This window comes from Chiloscyllium plagiosum, unplaced genomic scaffold, assembly GCF_037043375.1.
Source record: "Chiloscyllium plagiosum isolate Xiang-an unplaced genomic scaffold, Cpla_swu_hap1 HiC_scaffold_9, whole genome shotgun sequence".
Taxonomy (NCBI): domain Eukaryota; kingdom Metazoa; phylum Chordata; class Chondrichthyes; order Orectolobiformes; family Hemiscylliidae; genus Chiloscyllium; species Chiloscyllium plagiosum.
The window spans coordinates 81352581-81374329 of record NW_028270147.1 but is presented as its reverse complement, the minus strand read 5'-3'; the positions used below and the strand labels follow the sequence as shown (position 1 = coordinate 81374329).

General features: G+C 40.5%; 1 protein-coding gene and 1 long non-coding RNA gene across 7 annotated transcripts in view; one reads left to right on the top strand and one right to left on the bottom strand.

Moving 5' to 3' along the window:
* The first annotated feature begins 5845 nt into the window (after positions 1-5845).
* LOC148149178 (uncharacterized) lies at positions 5846-10881 on the top strand. Its single transcript, XR_015758196.1, has 3 exons — positions 5846-5942; positions 9639-9895; positions 10828-10881. It is a non-coding gene; the product is annotated as an uncharacterized LOC148149178 (long non-coding RNA).
* Positions 10882-15285: 4404 nt separating this feature from the next.
* Positions 15286-21749, bottom strand: part of uap1 (UDP-N-acetylglucosamine pyrophosphorylase 1) — a 49797-nt gene continuing 43333 nt past the window's right edge. For 3 of the 6 annotated variants that reach the window (XR_015758189.1, XR_015758191.1, XR_015758190.1), the window contains 2 exons: positions 17803-17890; positions 15286-16527 (listed from right to left, as the gene is read on the bottom strand). Coding sequence is in view for 2 of the 6 variants with exons in the window: in XM_043699842.2 (XP_043555777.1) it covers positions 16435-16527 (93 nt within the window). In the remaining 4 variants the exon portion in view is untranslated. The remainder of the gene's footprint in view (positions 16528-17802; positions 17891-21749) is intronic. The other 3 variants (XM_043699842.2, XM_043699843.2, XR_015758192.1) reach the window with 2 other exon arrangements.

The following is a 21749-nucleotide window of genomic DNA, read 5'->3' as shown; positions in this document are numbered from 1 at the left end:
GTGTATAAATGCTTGATCAATTCAACCACTTATTGTAATTGCTCCATGCATTAAGAGTCCTTAAGGCTTGTTGTTTTAACATTCTTAATCTTTGTTAGCAATACTTTTGCTGTGGCCTTTTTGACTCCTGCCTTTGAATTTTTTGCCTATCGCTTCTTATTTCCCATTATATTTTTTCTGATTGTTTTGTCTTTCTGTTTAAGGTTTGCAGCCCCCTGCTATTTTAGTTTAAACTATCCCCAACCACACTAGCTAATACTTCCCTGAGGACATCAGCTCTGGGTCCGCCCAGATGTTGGAGGAGTTGACTGAGCTTGTCTGCTCTTTCTGTTTCCTTTCTCTTTCCCACCCTCTTTTTTTTTTCTCCCAGCCTCGGAGTCAGCATGGACTTCTGGTCTCAAGGTCATTCCTCGAAGTGTGGTCCCACTGTGGCTAAGCCCCCAAAGACTGTAATATTTGAACTTTTGGCTTTATTCCCTTTTTTCTACTTAAAACTAAGGTGTTAAGGAACTATAATTATTGCAATGTTTAACTTATAACTTTGTTCTTTCTTTCTACCTTGTTCTTAAGATTTTGATCCTAGTTGTTTGTATCTAAGATGACGTCTTGTGTGGTGACATTATACACTTTTCACTGCACATCTGCACGTTTATACTTGAGTACACGTTACAATAAAATCAGATCAAAACACCAGATACAACCTATTCAGCTTGCTTTGGCCCCACCTCCCCAAAAGCCAGTCTCAACATCTCAGAAATTGAAATCCTTTGCCGTACACCATCTCTACAACCCTGAGTTCAGCCAATATATCCTAATATTTTTATTCTGACTAGCACGTGACACTTATAGGATTCCTGAGATTGTTATCTTTTGAGGTCTTATTTTTTAACCTGCTTCTCTTGTCCTATTGTCACCAAAATAAAAAGATTTTCCACACCATTTTCTATCTGTTCATTGTCAAAAAGGCAAAGGCTAGAATCTGGGCTCTTTTTTTATTCCCCTGTAAATCTAGTAGCATAGTAGTACAGAATGATGAAGTAGAATACGATAATGTTAAATGCAGCTCATCTGCCCTGTTCTCTACTGCTTCAATCACCTGCAACTCAATGCCTGTGCCATTTGTATCTTTGCTTCCAGGCAATAGCTCAGCTACTTTCACCCAAGGTCAATTATATAATAATATTGAGGCTGTAACATTTTTGTGACTTATAAAGCATGAACAGTCTGGGTGAATGGATGAGAATGAGGAAAACCTTCTTCTTCCCAAAGGCTGAGAAGAAAGTCACTCATTAGTTCTGAGTTGTACAGCCAGAAGGCATACATATTTATCTCAATAGAATGAAGTTTACAAAATGTCATGACAAATGCAGAGTGGGAGGTCAATCTCCATTGACGTTCAGCAAATTACAGTGCAGTTCTTGAGTCTACAATTCTTTTTATGGTACTTTAAAAGCTGACGTTGAGCAACACAGGATAACTTAGAAAAGGAACCAAAGTAAAGCGAGTTCAGCCATGTGACATTTCAAGGGAGTAAGGTCAGGCTGGACGGCCTCTAATGCCAGATGTATAAGAGGGTGAGTTAAGGATGTGGATTGATACATGGGAACTGTTACCATCACAAAGACATGGTTAAGGAAGGGACAAAACTGGTAACAACAATTGAGGGTATAGGATCTTAAGGTAGGGCACAGGAGCTTGCAAAAGTGGTATTGCATTATTAATTAGGGAGTCAGTTACTGTATTAAAGCGGGACCTTGAAGGGTAATCAAATGAGCCATTATGGGTAGATCTTAAGAATAATATGGAGGCAGTCACACTGTTATAGGCATCCAAATTGAGCAGATATGTAGCCAATTCACTAAGGTGAGTTGTTTGCTAAAAAAAAGTACTTATATTGGGGAGGTTTCAACTACACCAATATTAATTGAGGATAGTTATACTATAAAGGGTTTGAAGAGGGAAGATTTCTTGAAATATATACAGAAGAGCTTTTTATGTCAACATATAGATTGTCCTACAAGAGAAAATGCAGCACTGGACTTAATTTTGGGGAATGAAACTGGACAAGTGTCCAAGATGACAGTGGGAGGTGGGGGACATTTTAATGACAGTAATGACACCATCTGTTTTAAGTTCCTTACAGAAAAGGAGAAGGTCTGCAAACAAAGCGTTTTGGATTGATCTGAGACAGATTTTATTAAAATAAGGCAGGATCAAGCCAAAATAGCATGGGACAGCTACTTGAGGGTAAATCTATATGTGGGCGACATTCAAAAAGGCTGCCAGGACGAACGGACCCAACATGTTCCCTCTTAGGGTGAAATGCAGGAACAATAAACCCAGAGAATCATGGATATCTAGGAATATTCAGGACTGGATAGAAAGGAAAAGAGAGAAGTGCAACAGGTGCAAAGGAGCAAAACAACAGAAGCTTTAGAGGAATATAGGAATTGCAGGGTGTACTCAAGAAAGCAATTAAAGGTAAAGAAGGGACATGAGAAGACATTAGCAGACAAGATTAGGGAGAATTCCAAGTATTTCAGGGGGAGGAGAATAACTCTGGAAAGACTGGAGCCAATGAGCGACCAAGGGGGTAATCTCTGCGTGAAGAGGTGGACATTGGTAGGGTGTTAGATGAATACTTCACCCTTGTCTTTATTGGGGAGAAGGAGGATACAAGTACAGGATTTCAGAAGGTGGACTGTGTTCATAGCTTCTTGAAAGTAGAGTCGCAGGTAGATAGGATAGTGAAGAAGGTGTTTGGTATGCTTTCCTTTATTGGTCAGAGTGTTGAGTATAGGAGTTGGGAGATCATATTGCAGCTGTACAGGACGTTGGTTAGGCCACGTTTGGAATATTGCATGCAATTCTGGTCTCCTTCCTATCGGATGTTGTGAAACTTGAAAGGGTTCAGAAAAGATTTACAAGAATTTGAGCTATAGGGAGAAGCTGAATAGGCTGGGGGTGTTTTCCCTGGATAGTCGGAGGCTGAGGGGTGACCTTATGGAGGTTTATAAAATCATGAGGGGCATTGATAGGGTAAATAGACAAGGTCTTTTCTCTGCGATGGGTGAGTTCAGAACTAAAGGCATAAGTTTAGGGTGAGAGTGGAAAGATATAAAAGAGACCGAAGGGACATTTTTTTCACGCAGATGGTGATACTTTTGTGGAATGATTTGCCAGAGGAAGTGGTGTAGGCTGGTACAATTGCAACATTTAAAAGGCATCTGGATGGGAATATGAATAGGAAGGGTTTGGGGGATATGGGCCAAGTGCTGGCACATGGGACTAGATTAGGTTAGAATATCTGGTTGGCATGGATGAGTTGGACTGAAGGGTCTGTTTCCGTGCTGTACATCTCTATAACTCTATGACTATGACTGTGAAGGTTTTGGGCAGATGGATGAAAGTAGTGAGGTGGTATTGGAGCTTTTGGTGGATTTAAAAGTGGACAAATCCCAGGTGTGAATGAATTATTCCTGTCTGCTCTGGGAGACAAGGGAGGAAATTAAAGGGGCCCTGACCCAAATTTTTAAATTGACTAGCCATGAGAGGTGCCAGAGTACTGGTGGACAGCTAACGTAACTCCACTTCACAAGAAGAGTGGTAAAGAATAAATCAGGGAACTACAGACCCGTGAGTCTAACATCAGAGGTAGGGCAACTACAGGAAAAAATAGAAAAGGATAAAATTCATGTCCAGTTTGAGAGCAAGGTGTAATCAGGGATAATCAGCATAGATTTGTCAGAGGAAGATCATGCCTAACAAATATGGTGGGATTTTTTGAGGAGATGACAAAGTATTTGGTTAGGATAGGACAGTTAATGTGGTATATATGGGTTACAGCAAGGGCTTTGTCAAGCTCCCAAATACGAAACTGAAAGAAGGAAGCTGTCTGTGAGGCTGTCTGGAGGCTCATGGGATCCAGGTTGACTTGGCAAGTTGGATCCAAAATTGACAGAGGGTGATGGGAGAAGGCTGGTGGTGTAACTGGAGGCTGGTGTGCAGTGTAGGGATCAGTGCTGGGTAGCTATTTGTGATATTCATAAATGATGTAGGTGTGTGGCAGGGGACAGTGGGAATGGGGAGGAGGCAGTGGGGATGGCAAGGATAAGTAAGTTTGCAGATGATAGAAAGATTGACTGGGTGGTTGACAGTGAGGCAGAATGCATTAAGCTACAGGAGGATATTAATAGATTGGGCAGATCAGTGGCAGAGGTGTCAGGTAATGCGCATTGGAAGAGGAATAGGACAAAGGAGTACTCAATGAATGGCAACACATGAAGAAGCTCAGAGGAACCAAGCGGTCTTGTCCACAGATCTATGAAGGTAGCAGGACAGGTTAATAGGGTAGTTAATAGGACAGGGTATTAGAAAGCAGTTGTTCCCTTAGGTGAAAGGTCAATAACAAGGCAGCATAATTTTAAAGCAAAAAGCAGGAGATTTAGAGGAGATTTGAGGAAAAATGTTTCACCCAGAGGATGGTGGGAGTCTAAAGTACACTGCCTGGAAAGGTAGTTAAGGCAGGAAACCTCACAACCTTTTAAAAAGATCTTGAATGAGCACTTGAAGTATTATAACATTCAAGGCTACAAGCCGAGAGTGGGAAAGTGGAACTAGTTTAGTAGTATATCTTTGGTGGTACAGACTTGAAAGGCCACTTCTGTAGTGTACTATTGTTCTCTGAACTATTATTCTACGTATGCAGAAATCAGTGGCAGCTGTAATAGCATCAATACATCTTGAATGCATTGAGAAAAGTGTTGGAAGCAGAATCATTAACATCTTTCAAACTTCAGTTGGCTTTTTAATTGAAAGGGTAAACATTTCAGGACCATGGGACCAAAACAGGGGCAAGACACCAACTGGGTAGCCCACTCTTTCAAAGAGGTGGTGCAGGGATGAATGGTATTCTTCAGTGCTATATGATTCAATGATTCTATGTATACACAACTTAATATCACTATCCCTCATGTCAAAGATAATACTTCCATTTGAATGACTGTTTATTTCAAATGTCAAATTGACTGAGGCTATGGGATGAGATAGGCTAATATACACTTTTTACCATGCAGAAAATGGCAAATAAATTTTCCTTAGCAAAATTAAAATGAGGCAATTATGTCATTGTATTGCTTTATGACTTTTTTGCCTTTGCTATTATGTAAATACAATCTGAGGAGTAAGAAATGCTCAGCTTCTCATCTAATTACTTAGAATTACTACTCTTGGAAATAGGGTTGATTATTTTGATTTTAAGAATAGTGCATGTGGTAATTGAAATAAAATTATAATCCTGTGGAGTAGGTGTTCACTGGGACTTGAGGTTTCATTATGTTCAGTGATATTGTAGTTCTTTTTTTAAAAAGGGAAAACAATTCTTTATATCTTGCCAGCTTTTTGACAATTTTATGGTAAATGTACACTGTGTTATACCTTTTTCCCTCTTTTATTTTGTCTACTGCCATTCATCTTTCTAAGCAGTCCGAGACTCTAACAGCAATTGTCTGCTTTGCAACTTCTGTAGACAGCTTTTTCTGGCAAAAATGACTTTTGCTAATAGGAAAGGGGGAGAATGGGGCTCAGAGTAACTCAAATAATGTGACTTAGCAGCTCTCCGTCTGTATGTGCACAATTCCCTACTCAGCTCTTAAATAGCAGTGACCCTTCAGAGTTTCGAAGAAGGGTCTCTGGACTTGAAACATTAATTCTGCTTTCTCTCCACAGAGGCTGTCAGCTCTGCTGAGATTTTCCAGCAATTTCTGTGTTTGTTTATGATTTAATCCAAATTGAAGTATCATTTTGGTGACCTACAACTCTTTTGTTCTTGGGATGACTAGGTTTTCAAATGGCTAAGGACGGACTCCCTGAAAGGCATTGAGAAGGTGGGACTCTGTGATGATCAATGTGACGGAAGACCAATGGCAAGAGTCTAGGAGAAGGTGAACCTAGCTTCAAATGGCATTTCTTGTAATCTGTCCAGCCAGTGTTGGCAACCTTATTCCATTGATCACTTAAAATTCATCATCAGCATTGGAGCTGTTGACATCAAGAAGATATGGTAACTTCTTTGGAGATGTCAAGGGGGCGGTGGGGAGAGTTATGAAGGTCTATTGCGTACAATGCAATTCAACGTGAATGAAATTTCTGAAATTTTCTCCCTATCCTGTCCCACCTTACATTTTCCCTTTTTGGTCAAATGTGAAAACTGGGACATTTGAACCATTTCTAGGAATCTGTTAGGACATTTGATACAAAACTGGGAAGTCCTAGCAAAACCGTGATGTGTAGTTATCTACCTTCCTCCTCTAACCCTTTTCCTACCAGAAGTAAGCTTCTCCATTTAAAATAGATGTTGAACAACAGCGCAGGTGCTACCTTTATGGAAGGAATCATTTAAAACTCGAGGAGAAAGTGAGGTCTGCAGATGCTGGAGATCAAAGTTGAAACTTTATTGCTGGAACAGCACAGCAGGTCAGACAGCATCCAGGGAACAGGAGATTCGACGTTTCGGGCACAGGCCCTTCTTCAGGAATGAGCAGAGAGTGTTCAGCAGGAGAAGATAAAAGATAGGGAGGAGGGACTTGGAGGAGGGGCGTTGGAAATGTGATGGGTGGAAAGAGGTCAAGGTGAGGGTGATAGGTCGGAGTAGGATGGAGGCGGAGAGGTCAAGAAGAAGACTGCAGGTCAGGAAGGCGGTGCCGGGCTGGAGGGCTAGATTGGACTCATCCACCGCCCAACCACAACAACGCGACGGTCGGAGGAGGAGCGTCTTATCTTCCGACTGGGAACCCTCCAACCACAGGGGATGAACTTGGACTTCACCAGTTTCTTCATCCCCCCTCCCCCCACCTTGTCTCAGCCGAATCCCTCCAGCCCGGCACCGCCTTCCTGACCTGCAGTCTTCTTCTTGACCTCTCCGCCTCCATCCTACTCCGACCTATCACCCTCACCTTGACCTCTTTCCACCCATCACATTTCCAACGCCCCTCCTCCAAGTCCCTCCTCCCTACCTTTTATCTTCTCCTGCTGAACACTCTCTGCTCATTCCTGAAGAAGGGCCTGTGCCCGAAACGTCGAATCTCCTGTTCCCTGGATGCTGCCTGACCTGCTGTGCTGTTCCAGCAATAAAGTTTCAACATCATTTAAAACTCCCATTGTCTTTTTATCCTTTGAATTACAAGGGTTGTTCCTCTATCGCAGCTTTACAGGGAGGAGGATGAAAGGAGATCAGTGTGTAAAATTTGATCCTATTACACCCACCATCATGCATTAACCCTAGCCACAGCGCTAGGCATGACTGAATGGCAAATAAAGAAGAGCTGTTTTGAGAGTTCAGGTTAGATATTCATTATAGCATACAGGGCCAAAGTGGCTTATGCCTCTTTCCATTTAAACAAAGGGAGCATTCAGGAATTGCTGGGAGTTATGGGTGTCTTGAGAAGATTAAGATGGTCAATATAAAGTGACTGTTTGTCATCATGCCTGTTTATTAAAATGATAAATGTGAAGAAATGGAACAGAATTCAGATGAAACTAACTTCTGCCCCACAGTCCAAGCGACTGGTTTCTTGCTCTCTGCCACAGGCTTGGGAATGGGTTTCCAGGTTTATATTTTCCCTAATGCCATCATCACTGAGATCAAACTTAGCAAAATGTAGGAATTGAATCTTTGTAGGCTGCATGAATTATTGTTCCTCAATTACAGTTGTGAGATTTCTAATGAATTACAAGCTCATACACTTTGGCACAACTAATGAAGGATGCTTTGTTTTATCTTGATGACTTTTATCTCCAGAATACACTCCAGTGCAATGAGAGCTTCTTAGAGAACGAGTTCACACAATGTGAGCCTGTAGCAACAACTGTCATGCCAAAGTTGCTGTTCTGCTAGTTGAATTGCATGATAGCCAGGGATTCTGTGGTTTTCTTGGCACTATTTTCTATATATTTTAGATAAGGCTTTTAACTTTCAAGTAATTATAGGAAAGGAAAAGCGTATTGTTTTACCTCTGATGGCAAAAGAAAATGGCCTTAAAATCAAAGTCCAGCCATTCAGGACAAACTCAGGGAATACTTCTGCATGTAAAAGTAGTAGATGTGTGGAACCCCCCTCACAAAAAGTAATATATGCTGTGCAATTAATAAATATAAAACTGGCATTGGTAAGATTTTTGCTAGATGAGTTTAAATTATAATGGAGCCATTTCAGGTGAATGAGGTTAAGATACAGATCAGCCACATTCTCATTGATGACTGGTTCAGGAATCTGAATGGCCTTCCTATATTTTACATTCCTATAGGCATATTCTCATGTCTTCCTTTGTTTTGTGGCCTGGAATTTCACTACAAGCATGACTCAGGAGTCAAACCTAACACTTTCCCACACCAATTATGCTCAAGTTTCAAGGCAATCTTATTGCCTGAATATAAATTGGGTGTAAATCACTGTAAGCAGTTCGAGCACAAGTAAAGCAGGAATAGCATCTCATGTATTTTGCTGCTTTAAATATGAACTATCTTTCATGCAGGGATAAAATCTTTTTGTGAACTGAAATTCAGGGGAACTTTTGAGTTCTTACCATTACTCAGAGGTGCCATAAAGCACACTAAAAGAAATACAAAGTGCAGAGCATGTCTCATGGAAGATAACTTTTTAAATGTTCATTTAAAAACTTGCAATAATGTAGCTGAAAAAGGACAATTTCCTGCTGCTGCTGAAAGTTTAGTCATTATTAGCAGAGCTTCTCTGAGCAAATTAAATTGTAGGAAATTTGTCTGCATGGCTCAGTTAGTTGGACATGGAGCCAGTTCTTGTGGATTGGAGATATGTCCAGTTTGGCTAAGTGATTGAAAGACGGTTGGAGAAAGATCAAGATAATATATTATATTTAGAGCTTATGTGCTGTTGTAGTAGAGAGGTAGTGTCCCTATCTCTGAGCCATGAGACTTGGCTTCAGGCCCCACATACTCCAGAGGTACCTAATAACATCTCTGAATAGGTTGATTAGAAAGTAACCCAAAATATAGAGTTTAGGTGATGTTCTGGCACAGCGGTAGTGTCCTTACTGCTGAACCAAAAGACCTGATTCAAGTCCCACCTGCTTCAAAGGTATGTCATAACATCTTTGAACAAGTTGATCAGTAAATATCACAAAAACGGCAAGTTTTTGAAGAAAGAATATAGTTAGGGCTCATGTGATACAGTGGCTGTGTCTCCATCTTTGAGCCAGGAGACGTTGAAGTCCCACCTGCTCCAGAGGTATGTAATAACATCTTTAAACAGGTTGATTAAAAATATAGGTACAGTAAATAAAGACAATCCTCTTATGCCCCAAATGTCTGCAATCATTAAAGTTGTGTGATTGAGTTATTGTTTGGTTACTCATGTTTTGATGCAAATAGAAAGTTCCAGCCTGCACTGCTACAGTTATTTCCTGTGGTCTTGGGCAGTGCAATCACCATACCAATACATCAGGATAGGATGCTTTCAACAGTAGGTCTATAAAAATTGGTAAAAATCATTGTGGACGTGCGAAGTTAGCCTTCTGAGGACTTTGAGGCATTGGTGTGCTTTCTTGACTGTAATGTCAACATGGATGGACCAGGATAAATTGTTTGGTGATATTTATTCCTAGGAACGTGAAGATCTCAACCATCTTCGCCTCAGCATCACTGACACAGACTGGGGCATGTCCTCCACTCCGCTTCCTGAAGTCAATGACCAGTTCCTTCATTTTACTGACATTGAAGGAGAGACTGTTGTCTTTACATCATGCCATTAAGCGCTCTCTATTCCCCGTATTCTGTCTCGTCGTTTTTTGAGATCCAACCCACTAGGATGGTGTCATTAGCAAATTTGTAAATGGAGACAGAGCAGAATTTGGTCACAGTTGTAAGTATGTTTAAGGAGTATAGTAAGGGGCTGAGTACGCAGGCTTGCAGGGCACTGGTGTTGAGGATTATTGTGAAGGAGGTGTGGTTGCCTATCCTTACTTATTGCTATCGGTGGATCAGGAAGTCAAGGATCCAGTTATGAGGGTGGAATTGTGGTGGGAGCAGTTACACTCAATAGATAAGAATCTGATGTAGGTGTCCTTGTTATCCAGATGTTCTAGGGATGAGTGTAGGGCCAAGGTGATGTCGTCTGCCGTGGACCTATTGTAATGATTGGCAAATTGTAGTGGATCAAGGCAATCTGGGAGGCTGGAGTCAAAAAGTGCCATTACAAACCTCTTGAAGCACTTCATATTGATGGATTTTAGAGCCATCAAGCGGTAGTTATTGACTGGATTGGTCCATCAAAGGAACTCATGGTTTATTTAAGTGGGACTCTTCATTTCATAATTGAATTTTCGAAGATTTTAGCTAGCCAGATATTTTTATAACTAGAATGTAATTTTCACAAAATAAACATGCTTCTTCAGCTAGCATTCTCAGCACTCAGCTTTACCCTTTTCAAACCAAGTACTGTTTTGCAGCTTTATACAATTCTACCTTGGAGGAAGAATTCAATGATTCATTTACTTGGCTTTGAAAGTCTAACGTTTTAGATTAGACAACCTAAGTAAATTTTGGCTATGGTTTGTCTGGCAAAACACCAGGTCTGTGAAAGAGTTTACAGTGAGCACTTTGGGAACTTGATTTGTAACATATTTTTCAGGAACCTTATTACTTCTGCATTAGGGACTTCATTGTACATAGGGGAATACAATGTAATTGTAATCAGTCCTTGGTTCTGTTATTCCAATTTTGATTTAGGGCTTTGGGTCTGTACAATTTTTGTGTGTTCAGAATGAGTGATTAAAAGTGCATTCCTTCCTGTAGATCAACGTATATGGCTAAAAGATGAAGTTATTGCTCCTGTCGATATTGGGTAAGGTATGTAATCAATGCTTGTACACTTTTCTTTCTCAATAAAGGATTCACCTTTGTTTTCTTACTCCTTTTAAGAAAGTGAATTTATAAAGTAATTTGTATGGAAAATGTTTTAGTTAGAGCTGACATCGGACTGGATATTACATACCCTCACAAGATTTGTTTTTGGCAGGAGAAGCATGTAAAATAGGTTGGGATGTTAGTCCACATTTTCCTACCCACCTCCAGGGTCACTGCCATAAAAGGGTGAGTGAGTGCCAAAATTGGCAGCTCACCCACCATAGGCAAATAATTAAGCTTTTTAAAAGGTCTGTTAGTGTCAATATTATACTGCCCACTCCATAAAATGGCTGGCATGGGCAGGAGTGGGCATTGTTTTAACTGAAAGTTTTAAAACAGCAGCAAAGAAGAGTGTACTATCTTTGGGGAAGGGTCCTTTTGCTCACCAGACACCTCACTAGAAAATAGTACACCCTTTCCTTCCTACTCTCCCATTCAAAACCTACACCCCTACAACCTTTGCACCCTCCATGAGGGGCCAAAAAACTCCCCCAAAGAGCTCCCTTGATTGTTTCCTCTGCGACTCCCTTGTTCGGTCAACACTCCCCATAAATACCCCTCTATATCTGGCACCTTTCCCTGCCGTCACAAGAGGTGCAAAACCTGCGTCCACACCTCCCCCCCCCCCCCCCCCCACCCCCACAAAGGATCATTCCACATCTTGCAGAGATTTACTTGCATAGCCATCAACTCACTTACTGCAGCGTTGCTCCTGATGTGATGTCCTCTCTGTTGGTGAGACTGAGCGCAAACTTATGAAAAAGTTCAGGGAACATCTCTGGTCCGTACACACCAACCAACCCCACCTTCCGGTGGCCATCCATTTCAACTCACCTGATGACATGTCCATTCTGGGCCTCCACCACCGCTTAAACAAGACCACCCACAAACTGGAGAAGGAACACCTCGGGAGGCTACAACCATATGGCCTCAACATTGAATTCACCAGTTTCCAAATCTTCCCACACCTTCCCAGATCCAAGCCTCTGACTCAGCACTGCCCTCTTGACCTGACTTATCTGTCCATCTTCCTTCCCACCTATCTGCTCCACACTTCCCAACCTTTCACAATCACCAATCCACCTAACTTTCCCCCCAGTGTCACCTCCCTCCCCCCCCCCTATTTCTCAGCCCCATTACCCCTCCCCAGTCTTAATGAAGGGTCCTGCCCAAAATGTCAACTCTCCTGCTCCTTTAATGCTGCCTGACCTGCTGTGCTTTGTCCAGTGTCATACTTTATCGACTCAACTTCACTGCCTATCGGCCCTTATTCCTAGGCCCACCTATAGTGCTGATAGTCTCCACTCAGACTAGCCAGCAGCTCCAGAGAGTGAGATCTTTATCTCAGTGAGGGCTACAGGTGCCAGTACTCATAAATGTAGTCCACTCAACTGCAACAAATTGTCATCAAGGCTGACCTTGATGTACAGCACGGAAACAGACCCTTCAGTCCAACTCATCCATGACGACCAGATATCCCAATCTAGTCCCAACTGCCACCACAGCCCATATCCCTTCATACCCATCCAGATGCCTTTTAAATGTTGTAATTATACTAGCATCCACCACTTCCTGTTTTCTTTCAAGAGTTGAGATGTCTACCCTCGCAGAACTTTCTGCCAAAGATTTTGGAAGATCTTCATTGTAGTTACATCTTTGCTGTTCCTTTAATTAACATCTTTTCTGGTTAGCATACTTTAACAAATATATCCATTAACTCTATCGAATATATAAATATATGCCAAACTACTTTGAGAAGCCCAATTTGTGCTAATTCATCATTAGTACATAGTTTGCTGCTTACAGACGATTTAGAAATATAAATCAGCATAATTCACTGACGAGAGATAGCAAAGCACCACAAAATTGCTCTATAAATCTACCCTTAGGCTATAGCCTAATTTTAGCCACTTTAAGTATAATGAAAATTAGTCAAAATGTACTGCTTGTGACATACTTTGCCCAAAAAAATATTGGGGATCAACTTAAAAAAATTATAACCTATTTTAAGGAATGTGAATATTAACACAACTAGAATTAGTCAAAATACTATGTGGATAACAAAATCTTATTTTATGTAAACATGAGCATTAGGTTATGTAGATAATACTATAATGTGGCATAACAAAAAGACGACATCTCATCTTACAATGAACTGTTATAGTTTTTGGAAATCTTGGATGCTGCAGGCAGGACAATGGGTCTGAGGGGATTGTAATAATGACTACAGCCTTTATGATATCTGGAATCATTATCCAAAATTGTTCAAAGAGTATTGAATGTTGGTGTATTGTGCTTCAATATTTAACCAAACTCTGGCAGGCCTTGGGGTGCTGATGGTATTAAATGAATGAAAATTAAGAATATCTCCAAATGAAGGCTGACCATAATTCTTGGGGTGAGGCAAGCAGGCACTTTGATCCTGATATCCCTCAGTTTCACTATCAAACTTTACCTCTGGATAAAGGCATGGCTTTCCCAGAGAGAGTGCAGTAAGGGACAAGGACTGAAAAAAGAATTGAAGGAGACCATATGCCCATTTCCCCTTTTATTGGGTACAACTGGGGTGTGACCTTGTGCTGGGATTATGTTGAGACTAGTGACCATGGGAGCCATCCCAAACTGGATAGGGTTGACCTTCTTCTCATCAAAGACTTTGCGGGATTAAAGATACTAGCATCTCCAGAGGTCTTTGAGAAGCTTATTGAAGTCTGTGTGGGAGAACAGCTGCAGGAGGAAGTGCCTGGCATTTTTCCTGTGTGGTCAGGCAGTCTATGGCGAGACAAGCTCAGCCAGTGTAGGCTGAAGTGACACTGCAAACAGAAGACTCTCCAGTCAGAACATCCACATCTTATCCAGGAGTAGAGGAGACCAAGTAAATATTTTAAAAAAACTTCCTTGATAGCAGCCCAACAAGCTGATCCACTTAAAAACACCAACACAATCTGAATGCTGCGATATAAAAAAAAGATACTGATGGGGGAAGAGTGGGCAGTGATGTTATGAAGATACCATAGAATTATTGTGACTAGATAATGAAATTCCACAGGCTGGACATGGTGTTATATGCAAAGTCCAAGTCCACATTAGTGAACAGTTTTACTGACCACGGTGGCACAGTGGTTAGTGCTGCTGCCTCACAGCGCCAGAGACCTGGGTTCAATTCCCACCTCAGGCGACTGACTGTGTGGAGTTTGCACATTCTCCCCGTGAATGCGTGGGTTTCCTCCCACAGTCCAAAAATGTGCAGGTTAGGTGAATTGGCCATGCTAAATTGCCTGTAGTGTTAGGGGCAGGGGTGAATGTAGGGGAATGGGTCTGGGTGGGTTGCGCTTCGGCGTGTACTTGTTGGGTCGAAGGGCCTGTTTCCACACTGTAAGTAATCTAATCTAATCTACACCCCAAAAGGATGGAGTAAGGAATTAGAGTCATAGAGATGTAGAGCATGGAAACAGACCCTTCGGTCCAACTCGTCCATACCGACCAGATATCCCAACCCAATCTAGTCCCACCTGTCAGCACCCGGCCCATATCCCTCCAAACCCTTCCTATTCATATACCCATCCAAATGCCTCTTAAATGTTGCAATTGTACCAGCCTCCACCAAATCCTCTGGCAGCTCATTCCATACACGTACCACCCTCTGTGTGAAAAAGTTGCCCCTGAGGTCTCTTTTATATCTTTCCCCTCTCACCCTAAACCTATGCCCTCTAGTTCTGGACTCCCCGATCCCAGGGAAAAGACTTTGTCTATTTATCCTATCCATACACCTCAATTTTGTAAACCTCTACAAGGTCACCCCTCAGCCTCCGACACTCCAGGGCCAGCCTGTTCAACCTCTCCCTATAGCTCAAATCCTCCAACCCTGGCAACATCCTTGTAAATCTTTTCTGAAACCTTTCAAGTTTCATAACATCTTTCCAATAGGAAGGAGACCAGAATTGCATGCAATATTCCAACTGTGGTCTAACAGTGGTACAGCCACAACATGACCTCCCAACTCCTGCACTCAATACTCTGACCAATAAAGGAAAGCATACCAAACACCTTCTTCACTATCCTATCTACCTGCGTTCTATGATCACGCATTCTATGATTCTGAGTGGAACCATAACAAATTGGGGAAACCACGAAGTCTGATCAGAACAAAGGTAGAGCATAGTCCTATATAGACTCTATGTAGAATTTTGAAAGTATCACTTATCTCACTATTCTTTTACAGGAGTTATATTCGAGAGAGGAATTATTACTTGCAATTTGCTTTAAAAAAGTAGTTTTTAAAAAAAAACCATATAGAAGGTAAGGGAGTCGTTGACTTAACATCTATAAATAAAATTAAGCAGCAAACAAAATTAGATTGGATTTTATTTGGCTGTCAAAATAATCATTCACTATAAAAAGTGGTTGACAAAGAATCAGTCATGTGGCTCAATTTGCTGATGTGCAAAAGCCACATTCTGACGTTCTTTGGCATTACTTCCTTTCCCATTATTGAACATTCATTAGATGCAATTTCATAGTATAAAAGTACCATCAATACCAATACAGGAAAAAAAAGAATTTTCATAATCAAAGCAATACAGGAATTGAGACATTCTTAGGGCATTCCTTTAGAATCCTACACCAGGCTAAGCAGTTCAAGTGATGTTTCTAAAACCTTTACATTGGGCTAAGCCAAATTTCAAAGTATCTGTTTTTCTCCCCCCTAAAGGGAATTATTAATGATTTCTCTACTGCAGTAGAGAAGTTTAATCTGTTACAAACCAAACTTTTGGTCCCAGATGTAACTGAAAGATAGTATGCTTAATGTGGAATGGGCATTAATAAAATTATGCTGCAAGCTACAATGCAAATTCAGCCTGTGAGGCTACCATAGGTGCAGTAGACAGAAATTATTTTTTAAAGGCTCAGTTTCAAATATAAATACCCTAGTACTAATTCAAACCCTTCATATAGAACAGAGGCCATATATATAAAGAATATGTTACTGCACTTTCATATATAATAATTATTAATTACAAGTATAAGATCCATAACTTCTGTTACTGCAAGTTATGAAGGTCTTCACAAATTAAAGCAGCAGTTAATTTGACCCATCACTGAACATGATATTTTAATTGGGCTAAGTTTCAAAAAAATTCAAGTCAATTATTGTCACTCTATTATCACTTAAAATGATGGTTCAGTTATTTCAATGTGATATATTAGCATTTAGACCTACAAAAATTCAATCATAGCCAGTGAACAAGACCTATTCCACTGAAAAAATAAACCAGCTTCTATAATAATGTAAATAATGATATAAATACTAAAATTGTAAAACAGTTTAAAAATTTCTTTCAAAAGAAAATATTTTAAATTATAATTTAAGACATGTTTGGCTTTAACTGTTGTTGGAACAATGTACAAATGGTCCTAAATGCATGTTGTTGCACATTTTAATTGTTGTTAAAAGACAACTTCTAAAAAGATCCTTTCTCTGCTGCATTCTTCATTTTACAGCCCATTTGCGGTCAATTCTTGGACCCCCTTCTCATCTATAATCAGTGGAGGCCGGAACTCGCGTCCTGCAACATATTTGTCCAGATCCTGCAACACAAATTATAATTTCAATACCAATTCCAGCAATGGAGCTATGTAATTTCAGGAACAGTAAGAGAATAGTGCCATTCATAAAATTAAAATTATTTTCAGGGTGGTGTTGTGGGTTAGAATTGTCTGCCATCTTTAGGTTGAAGTCCTCCCCTCCATCTGCCATTTTGAAGAATTCCATATGTAATGAATAATACTGGACTTAAGTCTGTAACAGAGGTGAACTACAGCACTGTTATAGTTTAGAATCTCATTCAATTAGGTCAAAGTGGGAAGCTGGGCTGTAAACAATTGTACTGGATGATTAAAAGGTACATCACCAGGAGTGGCAGCATTTATGGAGACAGAAACAGAGTTAACATTTCAAGTTCAAAGACTTCTTTGGAACTCCATGTTCAGTTGTGAAAAAGCATGTTTCAACTTAATAAAGCACATAATGGATTAATATGTTTAATAGAAATGGTTTAAATACAATACTTTTGATAATTTTGCTGCATGTTAAAGTCATTGCACTTTTTAGATGCAGGAGGTTAAAATAAAGCAGAGGGAATTTTTTTTTCTACATGGCTCTAAGTATTGTATGTGCTTTTGGAATGCTATCACAGATACAGGCAAGCTAAAAAGTTTTCATTAGGAAGCACTGAAATTTAATGTAAAATATTTTATAAATGTTCTACATTCACTAATACATACTTGAGGACTACAGACAAAAAGACATGCAGTTGAAATTTTTTATCATGCATCATAGAACAGTATAAAATGCTGCATCCTTCTGAAATTTTCATTTTCTTGCACCTGTCCTAATGAATGCAAGATGTAAAGATTCAACACTATGTCTTGTTCCTCAACAATGTCCTCTACTCAGCACTTGGTGTCCATCTTGGTTGAATTTTCAAATCTGTTGAATTATTATGCAAGGTAGGAAATTCTGCAGTGTTCTTTTACCTAATATATCTTGAGAGATTCTTTTAACTTTTAGGACGGAATCTTATAGGGGTCTGAGCAATGTGGCTTACGGTGAGATGTGTGGCAGAGTCAAGTGGCAGAAGCAGTGAGGCCCTTCTCAATATTAAGGTCATCACACTTCATTTTTTAAAAATTGTCTAGTGAGAATCTGCCACACTACGGTGAGATACCAAATGACATGCATTACTGCTTGTTAAACGCCTTCTTAATACCACAGTTGATCTCATTAATATCCACATTATCAACGTGCCAAGCTTCCCAATAGTTAAATTTGGGAAAATCCAACAATGAAACCACAGTGCGTACCTGGTGGATTCAGCTTGTTGTTTGCTCTTAATATCCTCCATATTGGAAACCAGGCACCAATATCAAGGCATCCGTCAAATATGCTTCACTGTACACAGACACAGACATCAAATTGAAATCTCATGACTTCATTTACCTACAGATCGCTGCTACATTGAAGGCTGCAATGCCAACTATCTTTGTAATACTGCAGCCAGGACACACTGTTCAGGCACATTTACCCAGTTAATGGATTCGACTAAGTTCCATTTCTGGATTCTTATATTACTGTAATAAACTAACTCACTGAATCTACCTGGATGCTCACAGCATCCCTGTCTTGCATTTTTTTTTCCATAGCCAGAGATACCAGGCTCATTGCTGCTTTGTTGCCTTGCCGCTTAATGCAGCCAGTCAGGAAGCTAGTCATAATTGTCTGCAGGTTTCAGTCAACTCATTGCTCAGGTGGTCCCAGAACATCATGTTGAAGGCAGCCTCTGAGATCAGTGCAGGCTATTATTTTTGGTTCAGGTGGGCAAGTGTCCCAAGCAAATGACTAGGCTGTGCAAGGGGTGTGCAGAGTTGGGTGGGTTAGTGCAAATAGGGGAGACGAGGCAAACAATAGTCAGTGGAAGGTGGGTACAGTTGCAGAGGTAGTGTGTGTGAAAAGTGAGAGAGAGAGACAGACAGATAGAGACAGAGACACAGACTGGTGGAGGATAGAAGGGCATTACCTTTCTTCCTTCAGATGTGCTGGACTCCTCCATCATTAAGGATGGGGATATTTCTGGAGTCTGATTCTCCAGTGTGTTGCTTGCTTGTCCATCACCCTTTATGACTGGATATGTAGAGCCTATATCAGATCCGTTGGTTGTGGGATCACTCAGCTCTATCACTAGCTGCCTATGATATTTGGCATGCAAGTAATCCTGGTGAAACATCTCATCCTTAGGCATGCCTAGTGCTACTCCTGGCTTGCCCTCCTGTACTTTTCATTGAGCAGTGTTGATTCCCTAGCTTGATTGTAATGGGACAGTGGGGGATATGTCAGGGCATAAGATTGCAGAATGTTATGGAGAATGATTTGTGCTACTGCTGATGTTTCCTGGTGCCTCATGGCTGCCCAGCCTTGAGTTTCATCCCATTTAGCATGGGGATAGTGCCACACAACTTTGTGCTATTCTCAATGTGAAGGTGGGACTTTGTCTTCACAAGGACTGCTCAGTGGCTCAGATTCCATAAAATTTGAAAGAAGATTATCACTATTTGCAGGTAGAATAGAGGCATTATGACCAACAGCGTAATTATAGTTAGCATAACAAAGCATTCCAAGGAACTTCACAGAGCAGTCAGATGGCCAATGGGCTGAGGAATGGCAGGTAGTGTTTAATTCAAATAAATGCAAGGTGTTGTATTTTGGGAAAGCAAATCTTAACAGGATTTATACACTTAATGGTAAGGTCCTAGGAAGTGTTGCTGAACAAAGAGACCTTGGAGTGCATGTTCATAGCTCCTTGGAAGTAGAGTTGCAGGTAGATAGGATAGTGAAGGCAGTGTTTGATATCTTTCCTTTATTGGTCAGAGTATTGAGTATTGCAGGTGGGAGGTCATGTTGCGGCTGTACAGGATGTTGGTTAGGCTACTTTTGGAATATTGCATGCAATTTTTATCAGAAAGATGTAGTGAAACTTGAAAAAATCTAAGGGGCATTTTTGTCATGCAGAGGGTGGTGGATATATGGAATTAGCTACCAGACGAAGTAGTGGAGGCTGGTACAATTGCAACATTTAAGAGGCTTCTGGACGGGTATATGAATAGGAAGGGTTTGGAGGGATATGGGCCAGGTACTGGCAAGTGGGATGAGATTAGTTGGGATATCTGGTCGGCATGGACGAGTTGGACTGAAGAGTCTGCTTCCGTGCTGTACACCTCTATTCCTCTATGACTCAGTGTAAAACAAAATAGGACATCGAGTCACAATGAGACATTAGATGACAATATCCTTGAACAAAGAGGTAGGTTTTAGGTGTCTTAAAAAGGACAAGCATGGAAGAGGAGTGTAGTGAGGGAATTCCACAGATTAGAATTTAGAAAACTGAAAACGTGGCCTCTAATGGCAAAACAATTGAACAGCAGAGATACTCAAGAGGTCAGAATTAGCTAAATGCCAATACTTTGAAGGGTTATTTTGAAATAAGGAGGGGTAAGATTGTGAGGAAGGATCTGAAAACAAGAAATTAAAATTAAGGTGTCGCTTGACCAGGAGCCAATTTCGGTCATGAACCACAAGGACGTAAGGATTTGGTGAGTTAGAACTAATGCGACAGAGATTTAATGACCTCATGATTGCAGAGAGTAGGATATTGATGACTAGCCAGAGTGCATTGGGAGTTTCAAATCCATAAAGTAACGAAAGGCATGAATGAGTTAAAAGAGATGTGTTGAAGCAGGATTGGTCAGTGATTTTATGGAGAAAAGTGGCCTTAGTTATTGCATAACTATGTTGTGGGAAATTCATGGTGTCAGTTGACACCAAAGTAGTGAACTGTCCGATTTCAGATAGTTGATAGGGAGGGTAATAAATCTGTAGTTAATGGATGAAGTTTTATTGCTTCTATTGAGGAATGAACTGGGGAGGAAGTGGTAGATGCAGGTATAGTTACAACATTTAAACACATTTAGATAGGTACATGAATAGGAAACGTTTAGAGGCACATGGGCCAAGTTTAGTTTAGGAAAATTGGTCGGCATAGATGAGTTAGAGCAAAGGGTCTGTTTCCGTGTTGTATACTAGTGAGAGAGATTAATGATCAATTAGTTTAATGTAGTTGGCTATGAATTGACTATCAACTAATGTTACAATTTAGGTGAGCTGTTACGTTTTTGGTGGAATCAAAATTTGTCTCATCTAATACCTCAGATACCTTTGGCTGCCCCTGTTGAAAATGGGTCTAGTTTTCTTGTAGCTTACTGTATAACTGCTGCTAAAACTAGGATCTAGTCTTCCTACAACAATACAATCACATTTGAAGTTATCATGTGATCAGATGCCACAAGAACAATAATCTTAACCAGATTTGGGCAAGTGACAAGTAACATTAATGCCATGCAAATACAGGGCAATGAGCATCTCCAACAGGAAAGAATCTAACTACTGCAAATTGACACTCAAAGGTGTTAATTTTACTGAATCTTGTACTATCTACATCCTAGAGGCTACCATGAACCAGAAAATGAACTAGACTCACCATATACATACTGTGCCTACAACAGCAGATCAGAGGTTCGGAACCCTACAGCAAGGAAGATAATGTAAGACAGGAGGAGAAGTAGGTCATTCAGCCCAATGTATCTGCTCCACCATCCAATGAGATTATGGTTGATCTGATAATCTTCAACTCCACTTTCTTGCCTTTTCCCTTCCTGATTTAAAATCTATCTTAGCCTTCAATACACTTAATGACCCAGCCTCAACAGCACTCTGTGGTAAAGAATTCCTCAGATTCACTAGTCTCAGAAGAACGTCTTCCTCTTCTCTGTCTTAAATGTGCAAACTCTTTTATTCTGAGATGCTGCCCTGTTTCCCATTGTGCTATTGACTAGGACCAATCTCTTTTCATCTATCCTGTCAAGTTGCCAAAAAGTCAACTCTCTCAATTCCAATGAGTAAAGACACAATCTACTAAACCTCTCCCCACAAGACAGTCCACCCATACCTGGAATCAGCCTACGAACCATCGCTGAATTGCCTCCAGTGCCAGTATATCATTTCTTAGATAAGGATAACGGAACTGTTCATGATATTCCAGCTGTTGTCTGACTAATGCCTTGTAAAGTATTAACAAAACTTTTCTACTTTTATACTCTATCCTCTTTACAATAAAATCTAACATTCCATTTGCCTTCCCTATTACTCACTGAACTTTGACTACAAGCTTTTCGTGATTCATAAAGGAAGACTCCTAAAT